The 14,922-nt window shown below is 57.0% G+C and overlaps 6 protein-coding genes across 6 annotated transcripts in view; 3 read left to right on the forward strand and 3 right to left on the reverse strand.

Moving 5' to 3' along the window:
• Positions 1–2,447, forward strand: part of SDRG_07025 (hypothetical protein) — a gene marked incomplete at its 5' end in the record, with an annotated part of 3,987 nt that extends 1,540 nt beyond the window's left edge. Inside the window, one exon of the mRNA XM_008612842.1 lies at positions 16–2,447. Within this exon, the coding sequence (XP_008611064.1) occupies positions 16–2,346 (2,331 nt within the window). The 3' untranslated portion in view covers positions 2,347–2,447. The remainder of the gene's footprint in view (positions 1–15) is intronic.
• A 255-nt stretch (positions 2,448–2,702) lies between these two features.
• SDRG_07026 (hypothetical protein) lies at positions 2,703–4,860 on the reverse strand (the record flags this gene model as incomplete). The annotated part of the gene is made up of 4 exons (XM_008612843.1): positions 2,703–3,266; positions 3,310–3,481; positions 3,535–3,748; positions 4,638–4,860. The coding sequence occupies 4 exons, from the start codon at positions 4,858–4,860 to the stop codon at positions 2,703–2,705; spliced, it is 1,173 nt and encodes a 390-aa protein (XP_008611065.1).
• A 231-nt stretch (positions 4,861–5,091) lies between these two features.
• Positions 5,092–6,652, reverse strand: SDRG_07027 (hypothetical protein). Its single transcript, XM_008612844.1, has 9 exons — positions 6,215–6,652; positions 5,973–6,160; positions 5,895–5,919; positions 5,725–5,845; positions 5,608–5,673; positions 5,502–5,552; positions 5,416–5,462; positions 5,322–5,364; positions 5,092–5,274 (listed from the first exon to the last, which is right to left on the reverse strand). Exons 1-9 carry the CDS (start codon positions 6,607–6,609, stop codon positions 5,209–5,211), a joined length of 1,002 nt encoding a protein of 333 aa, XP_008611066.1. The 5' UTR covers positions 6,610–6,652; the 3' UTR covers positions 5,092–5,208.
• A 1,234-nt stretch (positions 6,653–7,886) lies between these two features.
• On the forward strand, positions 7,887–8,680 carry SDRG_07028 (hypothetical protein). Its single transcript, XM_008612845.1, has one exon. The coding sequence runs from the start codon at positions 7,894–7,896 to the stop codon at positions 8,650–8,652; it is 759 nt and encodes a 252-aa protein (XP_008611067.1). The 5' UTR covers positions 7,887–7,893; the 3' UTR covers positions 8,653–8,680.
• A 1,359-nt stretch (positions 8,681–10,039) lies between these two features.
• On the forward strand, positions 10,040–11,040 carry SDRG_07029 (hypothetical protein; the record flags this gene model as incomplete). The annotated part of the gene is made up of 2 exons (XM_008612846.1): positions 10,040–10,932; positions 11,020–11,040. One exon carries the CDS (start codon positions 10,040–10,042, stop codon positions 10,820–10,822), a length of 783 nt encoding a protein of 260 aa, XP_008611068.1. The 3' UTR covers positions 10,823–10,932; positions 11,020–11,040.
• Positions 11,041–11,158: 118 nt separating this feature from the next.
• On the reverse strand, positions 11,159–13,123 carry SDRG_07030 (hypothetical protein; the record flags this gene model as incomplete). The annotated part of the gene is made up of 1 exon (XM_008612847.1): positions 11,159–13,123. The coding sequence occupies one exon, from the start codon at positions 13,121–13,123 to the stop codon at positions 11,198–11,200; it is 1,926 nt and encodes a 641-aa protein (XP_008611069.1). The 3' UTR covers positions 11,159–11,197.
• Positions 13,124–14,922: the final 1,799 nt, after the last annotated feature.

Raw genomic sequence — 14,922 nt, forward strand, 5'->3', positions numbered from 1 at the left:
TGCGCACTGAGCAAGGACCTGACGCTCTTCCCCGCCGGCGACCGCACCGAGATTGGCCAGAAAGGCGTCAACCTCAGCGGCGGCCAGAAAGCGCGCATCTCGCTCGCGAGAGCTTGCTACAGCGACGCCGACATCTTCCTTTTGGACTCGCCCTTGTCGGCCGTCGACGCGATCGTGTCGAACGAGATTTTCACCAAGTGCTTTCTCGGTCTCCTCCGGCACAAGACGATCGTGCTCGTGACGCACTCGCCCGAGATCATTGCGTCTTCGTACGTTGACCGGTCGATCGAGCTCAAGCAAGGCCAGCTGCTCATCACTGAAGTCGACAAGCAGGACGCCCCGATCCTCGTCTCGCCACTCAAGGCGCGGCTCGGGTTTGCAGCCGACGAAGAGCTCGAGGTTGATCCGAAGGCGCGGGCGGTGCCGAACAGGGACCTCTTTCTGACGCCAACCATCGCATCACCCTTCCCGATGGACTTTCTGGGCGCCTCGTACACGCCGTATGGCGACGGCAACGCGACGTACGACGAAGAGACGGCTGGCGGCAAGCTCATCCTCGACGAAGAGCGCAGTCACGGCCGTGTCTCGACCAAGATCTTCTCGGCGTACCTCCAAGCGATCGGCGGCTGGCCGATGGTGTTTCTCTGGGTCGTGCTCCTCTCGGTGTGGCAAGCGCTCGCGATCGCCGGGGATTTCTGGCTGAGTACGTGGAGTGCAACGGCGGCCGTCGTCTCGAAGGAGACATTTTTGGACCAGGCCGAGTACTACTTGGGGGTCTATGCGGCGCTGGCGTTTGGCGGCATTGTGCTGACGATCCTCCGCACGGCGTCGATCTTGCTATCGGGCCTCAAGGCGTCGCGCGTCCTCTTTGATGACATGACGAAGGCGCTGCTGAAGGCGCCCATGTCGTTCTTTGATACGAACCCGCTCGGGCGCATTTTGAACCGGTACGCTGGTGACGTGACGACGGTCGACACGCAGATCGCCAACACGCTCAGCAGCTTCCTCGCGATGGTCTTTATGGCGGCATTTGCGCTTGGCACAACCATTATTGTCATTCGGTCGTTTGGCTTGCTCATTATCCCGCTCCTCTTTATCTACGTCTACATTGGCAATGTCTATGTGACACCCGCGCGCGAGATGGAGCGCGTCAACAAGACGACGCGGTCGCCGATGATCAACTTGATTTCCGAGTGCATTGAAGGCGCGCTTGTGATTCGCGCGTTTGGCCCCAAGCAAGTGCGCCGCTTCCAGCGTCTCCACCACCGCAACGTCGATGGCAACTTGGAGGCCAACTATGTGAGCTCGGTCTTTGCGCAGTGGTTCTCGATGCGCATCCAGCTCACGTCGGCGGTCATTTTGCTTGTCATTGCGACGTCGCTTGTCTTCTCCAAGGACTTTATCAGCCCCGGAGTCATTGGCCTCGTCCTCAACTACGCCTTCTCGATCCTCCCGTTCTTTGAGTGGATCGTGCAGTGCTGGTCGTCGCTCGAGACGGCGATGGTCGGCCCCGAGCGGCTCTCCGAGTACGCGGCGATCGAGCCGGAGGCGCCCCGTGTGATCCACGGTGCGACGGCCCACGACTGGCCGACGACGGGCCACGTGACGTTTAGCAACATGAGCTTCCGCTACAAGGAGCACGATGCGCTCGTGCTCAAGGACGTCAACGTCGACATTGCGTCGGGCGAGAAGATTGGCATCGTCGGGCGCACGGGCGCCGGCAAGTCGAGCTTGACCATGGCGCTCTTCCGCATCAACGAGCTCGCGTCCGGCTCGATCTCGATCGACGGCGTCGACATCAAGTCGGTGGGCGTCAAGACACTGCGCAGTGCGATCGCGATCATTCCGCAAAACCCCGTGCTCTTCAAGGGCACGCTGCGCAACTACTTGGATCCGTTCAGCGACTATGGCGACGACCAGCTCTGGGACGCCCTCGGTAAAGTCCGCCTCCAATCGCGCATCGCGTCGGTCGACGGCCAGCTCGAGAGCCACGTCGAAGAGAACGGCGAGAACTTTAGCGTCGGCGAGCGGCAGATGCTGTGCATGGCGCGGGCCCTCCTGCGGCAGGCGCGCATCGTGGTCATGGACGAAGCGACGGCGGCGATTGACCACGAGACGGACCAGAACCTCCAGCGCGTAATCCGGACCGAGTTTGCGGCCTCGACCGTCCTCACGATCGCCCACCGCCTCGACACGGTTTTGGACTGCGACCGCATTCTCGTGTTTGACCAAGGCCGGCTCGTGCAGTGCGACAAGCCGCAGCAGTTGATTGACGACGGCACTGGCATCTTTTACGAGCTCTGCCACGAAGGCGGGTACCTCGACAAGGTGCTTGCGTCGCCGTAAGCACGTCGCTTTGGTTGCCGCTTTTTAAAGATTTTATTCATCTATTGCTCGATTTCCCTACTCGTATCTGGAGTTATTGTTGAATGGACCTGACCTTGTTGTCTGGAAATGCGGCAGGATGTTCCTTACGACTGAGAGACAGTTTCAAAATGTGGTTGATACATTGATACTACTTGAAACGCTTGACAGTCGGACCTCATGACGTTATGATTCCACGGTCTCAAACACCGATTAGGGGTCAGCGAACCACTCAAGTCCAAGTACCTTTTGAGCACGACCCTTGGCGCCTGCACGTGGTCAACTAAATACTATGACTAAATACAAACTAGTAGTTACATGACATTTACTTGCGTGAATCAACACAAGTTCAATGCAGAGCGAAAGTCGCTCTCGCGCACGGACGTATCAGACAGTGCTGTGCGTCGGGAAACGTCAACGATCGTCTCGGTCAACTCGGTCCAAAGCTCCTTGTTCTGCGCCAATGCGGCGAGCTCTGTGCCATCTTCGCGGGTCTTGAAGCGCTTCTCAAACGACGGGGCGGTGACGAGAGCAGCGTTGAGCGCGCGTGGCAGCAACGTCATCCGGCGGTCGGGCCACAGTACAGCGCCGGAGCGCTCCAAGTACTCGCTCATTATCGCGCAATTGGCGCAGTTGTCGGACGTGCTGCGAGGGACGTCGTGACCAAAATGGTCTGGTCGCGCTTGAGCGATTCGAAAGCGCGGCGACTTGGTCTGGCCATCGTCGAGGACGGCAGTCTTGTCAGCCAGACGCGCGCCAATTTCGCTTCGGATTCGACTCGCTCTCATTGGGGACACCTTCCGACCCACTTGGGCCTTGATAAGCTTATTGATGGTCTTGTGCGTCAGCTTGGACGTCGGCACGCGCTTGGCGACCTCGGACTGCATGACAATGTCCGTCATCTACAACCGGGACTTAGTTGATGGTCACTGAGGATCCTCGTACCGCGCGAATCGACAAGGTCGTTTCACGCGCGCCCGGCGGCAAAGGACGCAGCACGCACATGTGGTTGTGTCGGAGGACCACGTCCCGGAGCTGGACGGTGCCGTCTTTCTTTTTTCTGCCCTTGATCAAGAATGGACAAGCGCTGGCGCCGCTCTCGAAGGCCTCGTGGTAGCTACATCATCAGAGCCTCCTGCTACAGCGAGGACGTGCTGCTAGAGGACTCACCGACACAACCAGGACCGCTCTTGACCAGAGCTCACGCTTCGCGTCCGGAAATGCGCCGTAAGTGCAAAGTCTTGAACCGTCTTTGCGAGCTCCTTGTACGTGGCAAAGACCACGTCGACCGTCAGACCGCACGAGGCCGCTGCGTCATGATACGCGGCGTCGTACATCGTAGGATGCAGCGATGTGTGCACACTGGAATAGCCGTACGGGACGTCTAATCGGTGCAACCGACTATAGTCGCGGCCGACGGGATGGAACCGGCTCATCACGAGTTGAATTGCACGGCAGAGTCGACGACAACCAAAAGGTTTAAGCTGCGTTCAACTATACCATACAAAAACGTAGATATCGCGCAACTTGTCCCGCGTCATTTTCCATCCAATTGCGAGCGTCAATGGGCCCGGGTTTGAAGCGGCGACGCGAGGCTTCGTCAAGCGCAGCCTCGAAGAGAGGGCAGCCATTCGAGCTGCTCTACTGGGCCTTCCTTCTCCCTGCGTATGGCAGGCGACACGCATGTCGCGGTGCTTTCGCTGACCGTGTCAAGGCCGATTGCGGCTTCACGCTATGGGCGCAGGGAAGGCAGCTCGCAGCTTCGCGATGGCACATGATCTGCAGCGTGAAAGGCTGCAGCGCGCGGGTCGTGTACCGCAAGGAAGAGAATGGTGGTGGCATCTACCTCATCGCGGAGAACGCGGGTCATACGCACGAAGTCCGACAACCTCCAACGCCGCCAGTCGCTCCAGAGCCCGCGCCGCCAACGGCATCGGAGCCCAATCCTACTCAAGAGCCGGAGCCCGTGAAGGCCAAGACACGGCATTTACCGGAGCCCAGCAAAGATTCGCCGGCTACTGCATCGGAGGCCAGGACATCGTACCCCGAGACGCCCGTTTCCAGCGAGGAGCACAAAGGCGATGACCCAGTCGATGGACCCGCTGCCGATCAAGTTTGTGCACACCAAAGCGACGAAGACTCCAGGACTCAAGGAGGCTCGCCAGATCCGCCAACGCTATTCTGAAATGAATGGACCGTTTAGCATCGATTTTAAACAAGGGAATGCATTGCACTAGACAATACGGATGACAATGCTTCCTATGCGATAGTACGCGTAGTCATAGCGACGATGTAGAGGTCGATGAAGAGGCTCGTGCGATTCGGTGGCGCGTCGCCGAGCAAGTTGTCTTCATCTTGGTACCAGAGGTCGTCCACCGTGAGCTCGATGCGCGGCGGAGCCAGCGTCGGGTGGGCCCAGCGCACATGGTGCAGAGCCGCTTCGTGCGCAACCCCGTCTTCGAAATGCTGCATCGCATCGCGCACCTCGTCGCTCATCCCAGAGACGATGTCGCTCGACAATGGCACCGTGCCAAAGCTCGCGTCAAACTGGAGCTGCGGGCGCCAACCTCGCCGCGAACGTACTTGAGCGCAATGGCGCCAAAGCGACCAACCTCGCTTTGCGGTTTCTCGAAGAGCTTGATAGCGATAGCGCTTCTTGAGGATGATAAACCCTCGACACTTCACTTCGTCTCGAGCCCTCGACTGTGAAGAGAACGCGTATATAGTGTGGGAATGAGCGTGTCAATATGTTGTCGACTACAGGAAGCGGGAACGCGCAGATAACGAGGTCATCCGACAACGATTTTTTATGGCAACAAGCTCGCGCCGGCCGACTACGTTATTCTATCGCACGGCGGTGAAGTCAATCGTGAGACTCGTTGTCGACATTTCGTGCTGGCGGTAGGTCACCTACACCTCGGTGAGTGCTCCGAAAAAAGCTACTTGATCGTGTGTACTTTGGCCATATCGAGGAGTCGGCGCGACGCCTCAAACTTCCAGCTAGTATCGGCATGAGGTTTACATACGACTCTGGACGATTAGAAAGCATACTCATCCTTGTACTTGTCCGAGTAGTAAATGACATTCTTGATGCCACTCTACGTATCTGTTGAGCTTACTTTCATTGATAGGCGTACTTGGATGATGAGTTTGGCGCATTCGTTACAAGGGAAGAGCGCCACGTAAATCTAGTCGATATGAGACATGTTGTCCTGCAGACAATAGCGCTGGCGAGTGTAGTACCGTGCAGCCGTGCACGCTCGAGGAATTTTTGTTGAGAATCGCATTCATTTCCGCATGACAAACATACTAGACAAAAGCACGTCGTATAAAAGACAAAATTCGAGAGAGAGATAGTACGGGGTATTTGGTGTCGAGTGGCGACGCGGCGGATCGCGCCCACGGCAGCTCGTCGTCGTCGCAGCCGTTGGGAAATCCGTTGTAGCCGATGCCGACAATCTTCTTTTCGCTGTTGACAATGCTACATCATATCTCGAGATGCGTCCCAAAGCTTGCTGAGAAGGACGTACCAGGCGCCAACTTGGGTCGACGGATCTACATAGTCATAGTACCCCTCTATAAACAAATACGAGCAGTGCGGAGCGGACCTTTGGACCGCATCGCACTCAGGAAGGCGACGCTCATGAAATAGTCGTCCCAGGACAAGTAGTCAGTGCGCTTTTGCACCAAGTTGGTCTCGGCATGCTCGGCGCGGGCCTTCTTGGCCGTGTGGTGTCCGTCAGCTTTGTCGTCGTCGTCGTCGGCAGTCACGGTCGCCGGGCGCTTCTTCGCACTCCTAAAGAGTCCACGTGTCATTGTCGGTGTGACGGTAGCGCATGCGGTGACATACGCGATGGCCGCCTTTTGCTCCAAAAGGTACGCGGCCGTCGCCATTTTGTGGGTCCTGCGCATGCGGTGGACGTTGATGGCGTCATCGAGCTTCTTGGCGCCGCCGTCAAAGATGACTTCGCCGCACACCGTGCACTTGGACGTCGCGACGCCGTCGTCAGAGTCGCGCTCAAGCACCCAGAGCGACGGCGCCGACAGTACCTTCCAGCGGTTCTCGACCGCGCACGGTGTGCGGTCCGTCTTGCCCGACGCCGCAAGCGACGCGAGGTGCGCGGTTACGCGCGCCCAGTACGCCGGGCCGCGCAGGAGATCGTCGGTCTCGTCCTGCGAGATGGTCTGCACAGCCTGGCAGAGCTGGTCGTCTTCGTCGTCGGCCCAGCGCTTCCCATGCCCCATGAGTCCTTGGTTCGTCTTTGCTGCAGGCAATTTGGGTCGCCGCCTTTTTAGCCAATCCACGACCGTGTTTTGCATACCCGCCTGTGATTGGCTGGATCGCAATCGCAACAGCAATTTCGGTGCATGTGGCCCCGCAGAGCCCAGAGCCATAACGACGACTCGTATTCGAAGCTCCTGGTTCCACTGACTTGCGTACTGGGACCCTGTGTGGTACTGAGGCGCCTCGCTAACGCAATATATGCACGTCGATTTTGAAATGCACTTCTTATGAGGGATGTATCCTAACGTCTTCCCTTCTTCCTTTTATAAGAAGGATAAGAACGTAGTTTGGCTTTGGTGACGTGGCGCGTGCCATTGATATGGCGGTGGCATTGCGCATATTGTGTTGGTGAGTTGGCAAGTAATTGGGCGGATGCTAGAACATCACTAGATCGCATTATCGCGCTCGCGCTGCTGCTACATGTAGTATGAGGAGACAAGGTTAGATGAAGTGCACGTTCCTCAGAGAGTAGGGCGGTATCCGCCAACGTGCGAGGCGCCGAGAAGCTTTCGCTGACGACGCGGAGAAGCTTCAGCTGACGACGCAGTGTCATGGCATCCAACTTGGTGGTTTGCATGGGAAAACCTCATCGAACGCCGCCAATGCACTCGGCGACCTGGGCGACGGCCGCGGCAAAATTTGGCGTTTGCACGACGGCGGGTCGTCATACATGTCCTCTACTGCACTGGGGACCCATCGAGCGCTTCAAAGATGTGTATATCTGCAATTGAGAAGCCAAACTATCGAATGCTTGGGAGGGTTTCGACAGATGTTGCACGACAGACCCCTCCGCGTCTCGCCACATTTCTAGCCACACTGCCGCGCCGCGGAGTCTGTAGAGCTGTACAAGTGTAGTCCACAGTTATGCTCGATCCAGTATCCGAGTCGCAGAGTTCTCGATTCCCTTCCATAAATGTACCGTGAGAGGGATCTTTTGTTCAAGAAATGTTCTGTGACGAGAACCCGCTGATCCCGTGGCAGTTCTCAATGCCTCCTTCATGTCGTTTATACAGGGCGCCCAGCAACGACGAGTCGTTCGAGTCTACTAGAGTTTGGGTGATGCAAAAGACCGCAAGTGTGTACTTGTACACGAGCACAGCGTCGTCTTGGCGCGAAACAATCGACTGAATTTCATTTCAAAGATACTCTTTTGTATCGACCAATCCGATGGCGCTTCAACGAAATCCATCTGAGTCTGGATCATTGAACTTGGGCACCGCGAAAGATTAATACATGATGCGCTGATGCAGCGTCGTCGGCGCAGCTCCACTGCATTGACGAAAGCAAAGGTTGAGGTCGTTTCAGATGTCGGAGCACCACGGAAAGACGGGCTACGGTGCAAAGTTGAAATGACTCTCTGTTACGATGGCCTCGACACGCTTCGGGCGCAGACATGCCTCCTCCTCACGTTTGACGATGCCGCGCCCAGCTACGTGCTTGGCGCTCGCCACCACCGCCCTGCGTGCGCTGATGCCGACGCCGGTGGTGCCGTTCTCGTCCAGCTCCACGCAGCAGTGAGCTCGCGACCCGACGCGAGATTGCACTTTGGAGACCTCGTCTACATGACGACACCTTCACCAGGCGGACTGCATGTCTTATCGACGGCGGCGATGACAAGTCGTCTCCACTGGTCATCACGAGGCGCCTTCAAGAAGCGCAACCTCTTTCGCCTAGCACCGAGCGACTCGGCGCTCGACGGCGCGATCCAGATGCACGACCAGTTCCACTTGCACAGTGTGCGCTGGCCAACGCACGTCGTTGGCTTTGATGCCAAACGCTCCGAGCTCGTGCTCCGAAGGAAACAACACCCAGTCGCCTTCTCGGCCCTAAATGCGGCCACGTACGCGGTTCGATTGGCCAAGCTGCACCGCCGCCGTCAGCTTCGTCGCGTGGCGCTGCCAGTTGTCTACGTGGCCCTCGAGGCATCGCGTGTCGAGCACTCCGAGACAAAAGACGATGCCGTACTCGCATTTCTGATTCCCGACTTGGTGCGCGCACGTTGATGTAATGAATACTTGTTGTGCCATCGGCTTTTCCGTTTTCATCTGCGTATTTTTACACTAAACGACGGTATGGGGCGTGACAAAGGTGCAGTCGCGCCATCCGAATATACCGATTTCGTTTGCGAATTCCAGTAGAACCTCGGCACCACTGTACATCACGATCCCGACGACGTTTTATTCCAAGCAAAACAAGTACCCAGTTTGCGCTACGGCGATGCCATCGCCACATGACTGTACGAGTGGCTTTACCACGGGCCCCGTGCGCTCAAGAGTACATACAATATGTACTCTTGGTGCGCTGCACCTACAGTTGAAGTCGATTCCATTCCTTTGACTGTTGGGGAATTTAAGGATGACCATGTTCCCCGTGCCTGCGCCTGTCCTCGCTACCAGCAACGTGCTCCTCCATGGTGTGGGTATGTCGAGCGTCACATAGTTTGTGATAGATAGTATACACTGTTCCACGTATGGTGCGTAACAAGTCGTCGCCGCACAGCTCAGAAGTCGGAGACGGCTCCGTGTGTATATGAACACACCCGCGTCGTTATGTTCCGAGTGCCCGTAGAAATTCGACGTGGTGATAACCGAGCCGCCAGCTTTTGTCGCCGGATGGCCCGTGCCACGTTTGAACAAGACCAGAAGTCCAGAGCACCCATAACCATTGCGCGGCTTGGACGAATCACAAACCCAGGATACCGTCCCCAAGGTGCTATGTTGCGTCAGTGCCGTTTGCGTCCAGTGATACGTCACATCGGAACGACGAAGGCGATATAGAAGCATCTTAGAATAGAGTTAACGTGACGCGCAGCACCGCTCGTCATGGTCATCGGTCGATCGTGATCGGTCGCCAACCTTTGGTGAATTTCGACCACATGTGGAGCGCAACATGTGTCTGGTACGTTTCCCAGACGTATCTCATTTGTATGGCACAACACTTCGCATGGCGTGCATGGCTCGCTCGCGCCGCGAGCCAATGCAATTTGCAGCATAAAAACACCAGACATCAGTAGTGGCTTACGAGCACGCGCAAACAATCGTTTGGGACGTCGGTGCCGACTGCAAAAGGGACAAGCTTGATAAATGCGATCTCCAGTCGTGCATTGCGTTCAGTGGTACTCTACGGGCGTCAAAAGTTGGGGAAACGACTGAATTTCAAGTGCAACGCGGGCCACTCGTCCAACATTATACGGTATTATTCCGGCAAAAAACGTCGGACAGGAGTCTCCTGCGACGCGCAGGGCCATCTGTTGCGACCTATAAACTCTGACGCGTACAGTTCGAGTCGATGTTTGCTCTATCTCCCAAGACACATGGAGTTCGCACCTTAGATCATCGTATCGTTCCAGTGTCATTTTACATTATGTCGCCACCGCAGCACACCCACAGCATGCAGCTCTCGTCGAGCATTGAGACCGCGACGCCCTTCGTCTTGACCTTTGACGTGACCAGCACACAGTCGGCCATGCTCGTCCATGAAGACCACAAGCGGCACGCGGCCGTGGCTGAAGCACGCTTCCTTCTCAACGGAGCCGAGTACATTGAGTTTGAGCTCGCGTCCAGCAAGCCCCGCGCACCGTCGTCGCCCTTGTACTTTGGCGCCGTCGTCCACGTCGTGTCCAAGGTGCATGGCCAAAAACGGTACCTCTGCGGGTCGTCGTTTCGCCGAGGTTTGCGCTGGTCGTCCGCAAGGTCCTCCAAAGGCCTCTTTCGCTTCGTGTCCCAAGACCACCTCGGCGGCCCGCTCCAGATCCAGGATGACTTTTGCCTCCAAAGCGTCAAGTGGCCAACGTACTTTGCGAGCTTTCAGCGACAGAGTTCTGCGCACGCGCTCGGTCGACTCGTGCTGAAACGCAGCATGGCACACGCTGTGGCCTTCTCCGCGCTCAACGCGATGCATCGGGAGTTTATGCTCTCGAGTCTTCGCCACCCTATCGCCCGCGACGACACCATCCCGACCGTCTACGTCTCGGAGCACTCGTTCGACACGGACATTGAGCTCGATGATGACAACTCGGAAGTCGACGAAGCGATCTTTGTTCTTGATACGTTGCCCACCAATGGAAGTGTGCACTATTCGTCGGGACGGCTAGCTACGTCCGACGACGCGCTGCCGGTCGCCTACCGCGCCGACTGGCAGCGCCACTCGGCCCCAACCGCATGCAGTGCGTGAGTCCTTATCGCTCTAATATTATTTTTCTTATTGCTCCATTTCCCTCTCGCCAAGCTTTTCCGTCCGGTCGAGCTTCCCCAGAGAGCAACACACGGATATCGGTATCGACGGTATGCATACGTAAACGACACCCGCGGCGCCCAGAAACACACGCTGCGAAGAATGTCCTTCTTGCGCTGTCTCATGCTGTGAGTCAGGGATAGGGTGCCAGCCAAAACTTACCCAGCGTCACCGACGCTTGCTTTCAAAGGCAATTGGCGTCACGCCCGGTAGCTGTCAACTGACTTGTTCATACGACATGATCAAGGAAATGACTTTGTGAAAACAACACATTTTGGCCGTTTCAATCATATTTTGGGTCGTGTAGGGCTCTTTTCAGTAGTCAAAGTCCTCGTAATCACTGTCGTCGCCTTCGTCTTCGATGTCTTCGTCCGATTTGTCCTCGAGGTCCGAGACGATCTCGGCGTTGCGCACATCCAGGTCATTGGGCAGGTCCTCCCGTGCAGGGTCGATGAGCGCCGTGTACTGCTTCCACGCGGCCAAGTCGCCCGTGAACCCGGCCGCGTTGTAAATGTCTTGGGCTGCGCGGACGTACTTGGCACTCAGCGCGCGCGCGATCGCAAGGTTGCAGCGGTGCTTGGTCTCATCGCGGGCGACGAGCAGCTCTAACGTCTTGTACTTGTAGTTGCAGGCCGCCCTGTAGATGCCCTGGTACGTGAATGAGGCGCCGGCCGCCAAGAGGTACGTTGTAATTTCGTTGAAGCCTTGCCCGGCCGCGCGATCGGTCGCCTCGTCGGTGCACGGCTCGTTGTAGACTTGGTGATGCTTGCGCACCCAGTCAAACTCGCCCCACTGCGCCGCCCACGCCATCGCGCGGTCGCTGCGAAAGCCACGTGCGTAGTGGTCCCACACAATGTCTTCTTGGCCGTGGCCGGCCGCAGCCTCGAGCGTTGTCTGCGAGAGAAGCTCGGGCCGGACGCCGACCAAAAACGTGTAGAGGTCGTCGTCGATGTTCCAGAGTGCGTCTTCCAAAGCGCGAGACGTGCAGCCTTCGCTCGGACGATGCGTCTGCAGGAAATGAACAATCTCTACGTGGTCTTTACGAATCGCGGCATTCATGGGCTTGGTGCCCGCGGTCCCGACCGGCACGCGACCGTGCAAATACTGAAGGATGTGCAAATGGCCGTGGCGCGCAGCTTCGGTCATCGCCTTGACGAGGTGGCTGGCGTCGTGATAATGGACACACAAGAACGTCACGACTGGAAGTGATCCGGTCGCCGCCGCGCTCGTGAAGGCAGCCTCCGAGCAGCCTTCGGTGCGGTGCCGATGTAGAAACTGCACCGCCTCGAGCTGGTTGGAGCAGGCGGCGGCGTCCATCACGCGCGCTGTGCATGGTACCGACAAGGCGGCCCGCAGAAAGCGAAGATCGCCGCAGCTCGCTGCCTCGATCAGCGACGTTTCCGGAAAGCCGTACCCACGCGCGTCTTCGAGAAAAGAGAGCATCGCCGCTCCGTTCGGCAGCTTTGCTCGCTGCTTGTACGCAAGGTCAAATCCGTGGCGGGAGCAGCCTTCGTCGCGGGCCAGGTGCAGCCACTTGACTACCTTGAGGTGGCCGTTCATGATCGCGTCGTCCATTGCACGCGTCGTGCAGTGCTTGTTGCCGGCGGCCGTGAGGCACATGAGCACATTCAGGTACCCGCGACCGGCCGCATGGTCCATGAGGAGGTCGTTGCTGTCCGGTGCGTCGCGCAGACGTGCGAGATCGACGCCGTAGTCGTCGCCCAGAGCGTAGAGCAGCGCTGCGTGGCCACCGTACGCCGCGGCGTGGGCGAGCGCGATCGGGCGATGCAAGTACGGCGTTACGGCAAAGTCCCAGCAGTTGCGCAAGCCAACATCGTCGAGGCTACTCGGCTGAATGTCGAACGACAAGTTGCGCCGCCGCGCTTCTCGGCCGTTGATGTCGTAGCCGTCACGAAAGCCGCAGTCGAGGGTGACGGCGTACCCGATGGCCGCTTGATACCGCTCGTACATGAAAAGCGTCCGAATGTGCTCGAACGATCCGCTCACGCGGTCGCGCTCACGGCTCGGGCCGCCGCTCGGTAGTGACGTCAAGTCGCCGGGCCAGTCCATTGCGTACGCATCAATGTACACAGCTTCAATCTCGGCGTCCGAGCGACTCGACGATGCGCTGGCCCAAATGCCGCGGCCCAAGTGGTAGAGCGAGAGCGGTCCGGCAAAGTCGAGGATGCGTGTCGAGAGGACGTCGTCGAGGCCATCGATGCGAGCGAGGAGATCTGTCATGCGGGCTGTGTCTTCTGAAATGAACAAAGGGTTTACAACATGCCCTATGTTGTGGCAGCGCAGATGGCAACGAGTGCCACCTGTCCTTGTGTGTAACCAAAGCACATATTGCCAAACCGGCTGAAATTCCCAATAAAATCTCATCCACAAAGATTTGTCGACTAAAATGCAAAATCCCTGAGCAAGCTCGCCATTGAATAATGAAGATGCGGGAGCTTGTAAAATCATTGCCATCGTGATTGCTCCTCGCGACGAGTGTGTTTGAATCATCCGTGCACCGGCGGTTTCCGCTCGTTTCTTATTGTACTGCAGACCAGAAGGTACTAGTGTACTAGTAGTATTTGAAACCACGTTAAAAGGTCGACCAAGGCCGCGTGTTGCTTGGTTTCTTTCTTCGGCCCTGAATCAGCTCACTGTGCTCTCATGAGTTGGAAGAGCTTTCTTGCACTGAACGAGGTCCAATGATTCCATCTCCACCTCAACAGCACCAGCAGTGGTCGGGCCGAGTTCTTTGGCGGCCGTTGCAAGGTATGGCAGGAGGACCCCCGGTCACCCATGTATCTGTTACAAAAGCCTGGGCAAGAAGTCGGGGGGCCTTGGGGTCGGAGGGCCTACCCTAGGGTCCCAAGGAGCCCGGAGGGCGGGGGTTTGGGACCTCTCGGACCCTACCCTAGGGTAGCGATTGACCCCCCAAGGTTTTTCAAGAAACACTAAGCTTATCTCCAGTGTGAAAGCACAGGATGCATTCCATTGTAAATGCAAGCTTCGTTGATTAAACAGTATTATACACGGCCGTGACTTCGTCACCGCGGAAGGTGACGTATTCGTGTGTGCTTCGGAGCACATGCTGGTGAAGTTCATCCCACTCGACCGCGCAGGCGTGGATGAAGGTGTCCTTGGTAGCTGCGGCCTTGGTCTCGATGCGCCACTTGTTGTACGACTTGGCATAGACAGACAAAGGCATTGTCGTCGAGGAGATCGATTGGCTGGTCGCGCACCATGGCTTCGGCAATAGCGCACACATAGATGCCGCAGTCGAGGCCGTTCTTTTGCTGTGTTTGGGGATAGAGCACGCGCCAAGCTGATTCATCGGCAAGCACATCGTCATTGCTGCTAGGAATCGTCGGTCCCTCGCAGTACCCGAAGCTGAGAAGCGAGGCATGCGCAGCAGCGGCCGTCAAGCCGTCACTTGAGATTGGGAAACCTCTCGCCGGCGTCGTTTGTTCACGTTGTGAACGTACAAAATAGAGAATATTCAGGTCGGGTACGTACAACATAGTGTATGTTCACGTTGTGAACTTGCAAAATAGAATGTGTTCAGGTCGGGTACGTACAAAATAGTGTATGTTCACGTTGTGAACTTACAAAATAGAATATGTTCAGGTCGAGTACGTACAAAATAGTGTAAGTTCACGTTTACAAAACCATGCATTGCGCTTCACCATGGCAACTTGGGAATGATCACGGCGACGGGTTTGACGTCACTCATGTGGCAGAGACATCGGCGCTGCTCCCGTATAGTGCCAACGACCTCCACCGGCATAGGAAGTTATGCCGCGATGCTATTGGCCGATGGTGTTCAATACGCTGTTTCTATTGGCCAATCAGTGGGGGTCCTATTTACCCTAGGGTCTATCTACAAATAGGGATGTATGAGGGGCGGGGGGCGGCCGCCTGGCCAGGTCTACCCTAGGGTAAGCCTTGACCCCCCTGGGTGACCAGGGGTCCTATGGCAGGCTTGGGATAGGAAAAATGAAGCAAGCGTCGTAACGACTACAATTCTTGGTGCAGTTGCGAAT

This window comes from Saprolegnia diclina (assembly GCF_000281045.1).
Source record: "Saprolegnia diclina VS20 unplaced genomic scaffold supercont1.20, whole genome shotgun sequence".
Classification (NCBI taxonomy): Eukaryota; Oomycota; class Saprolegniomycetes; order Saprolegniales; family Saprolegniaceae; genus Saprolegnia; species Saprolegnia diclina.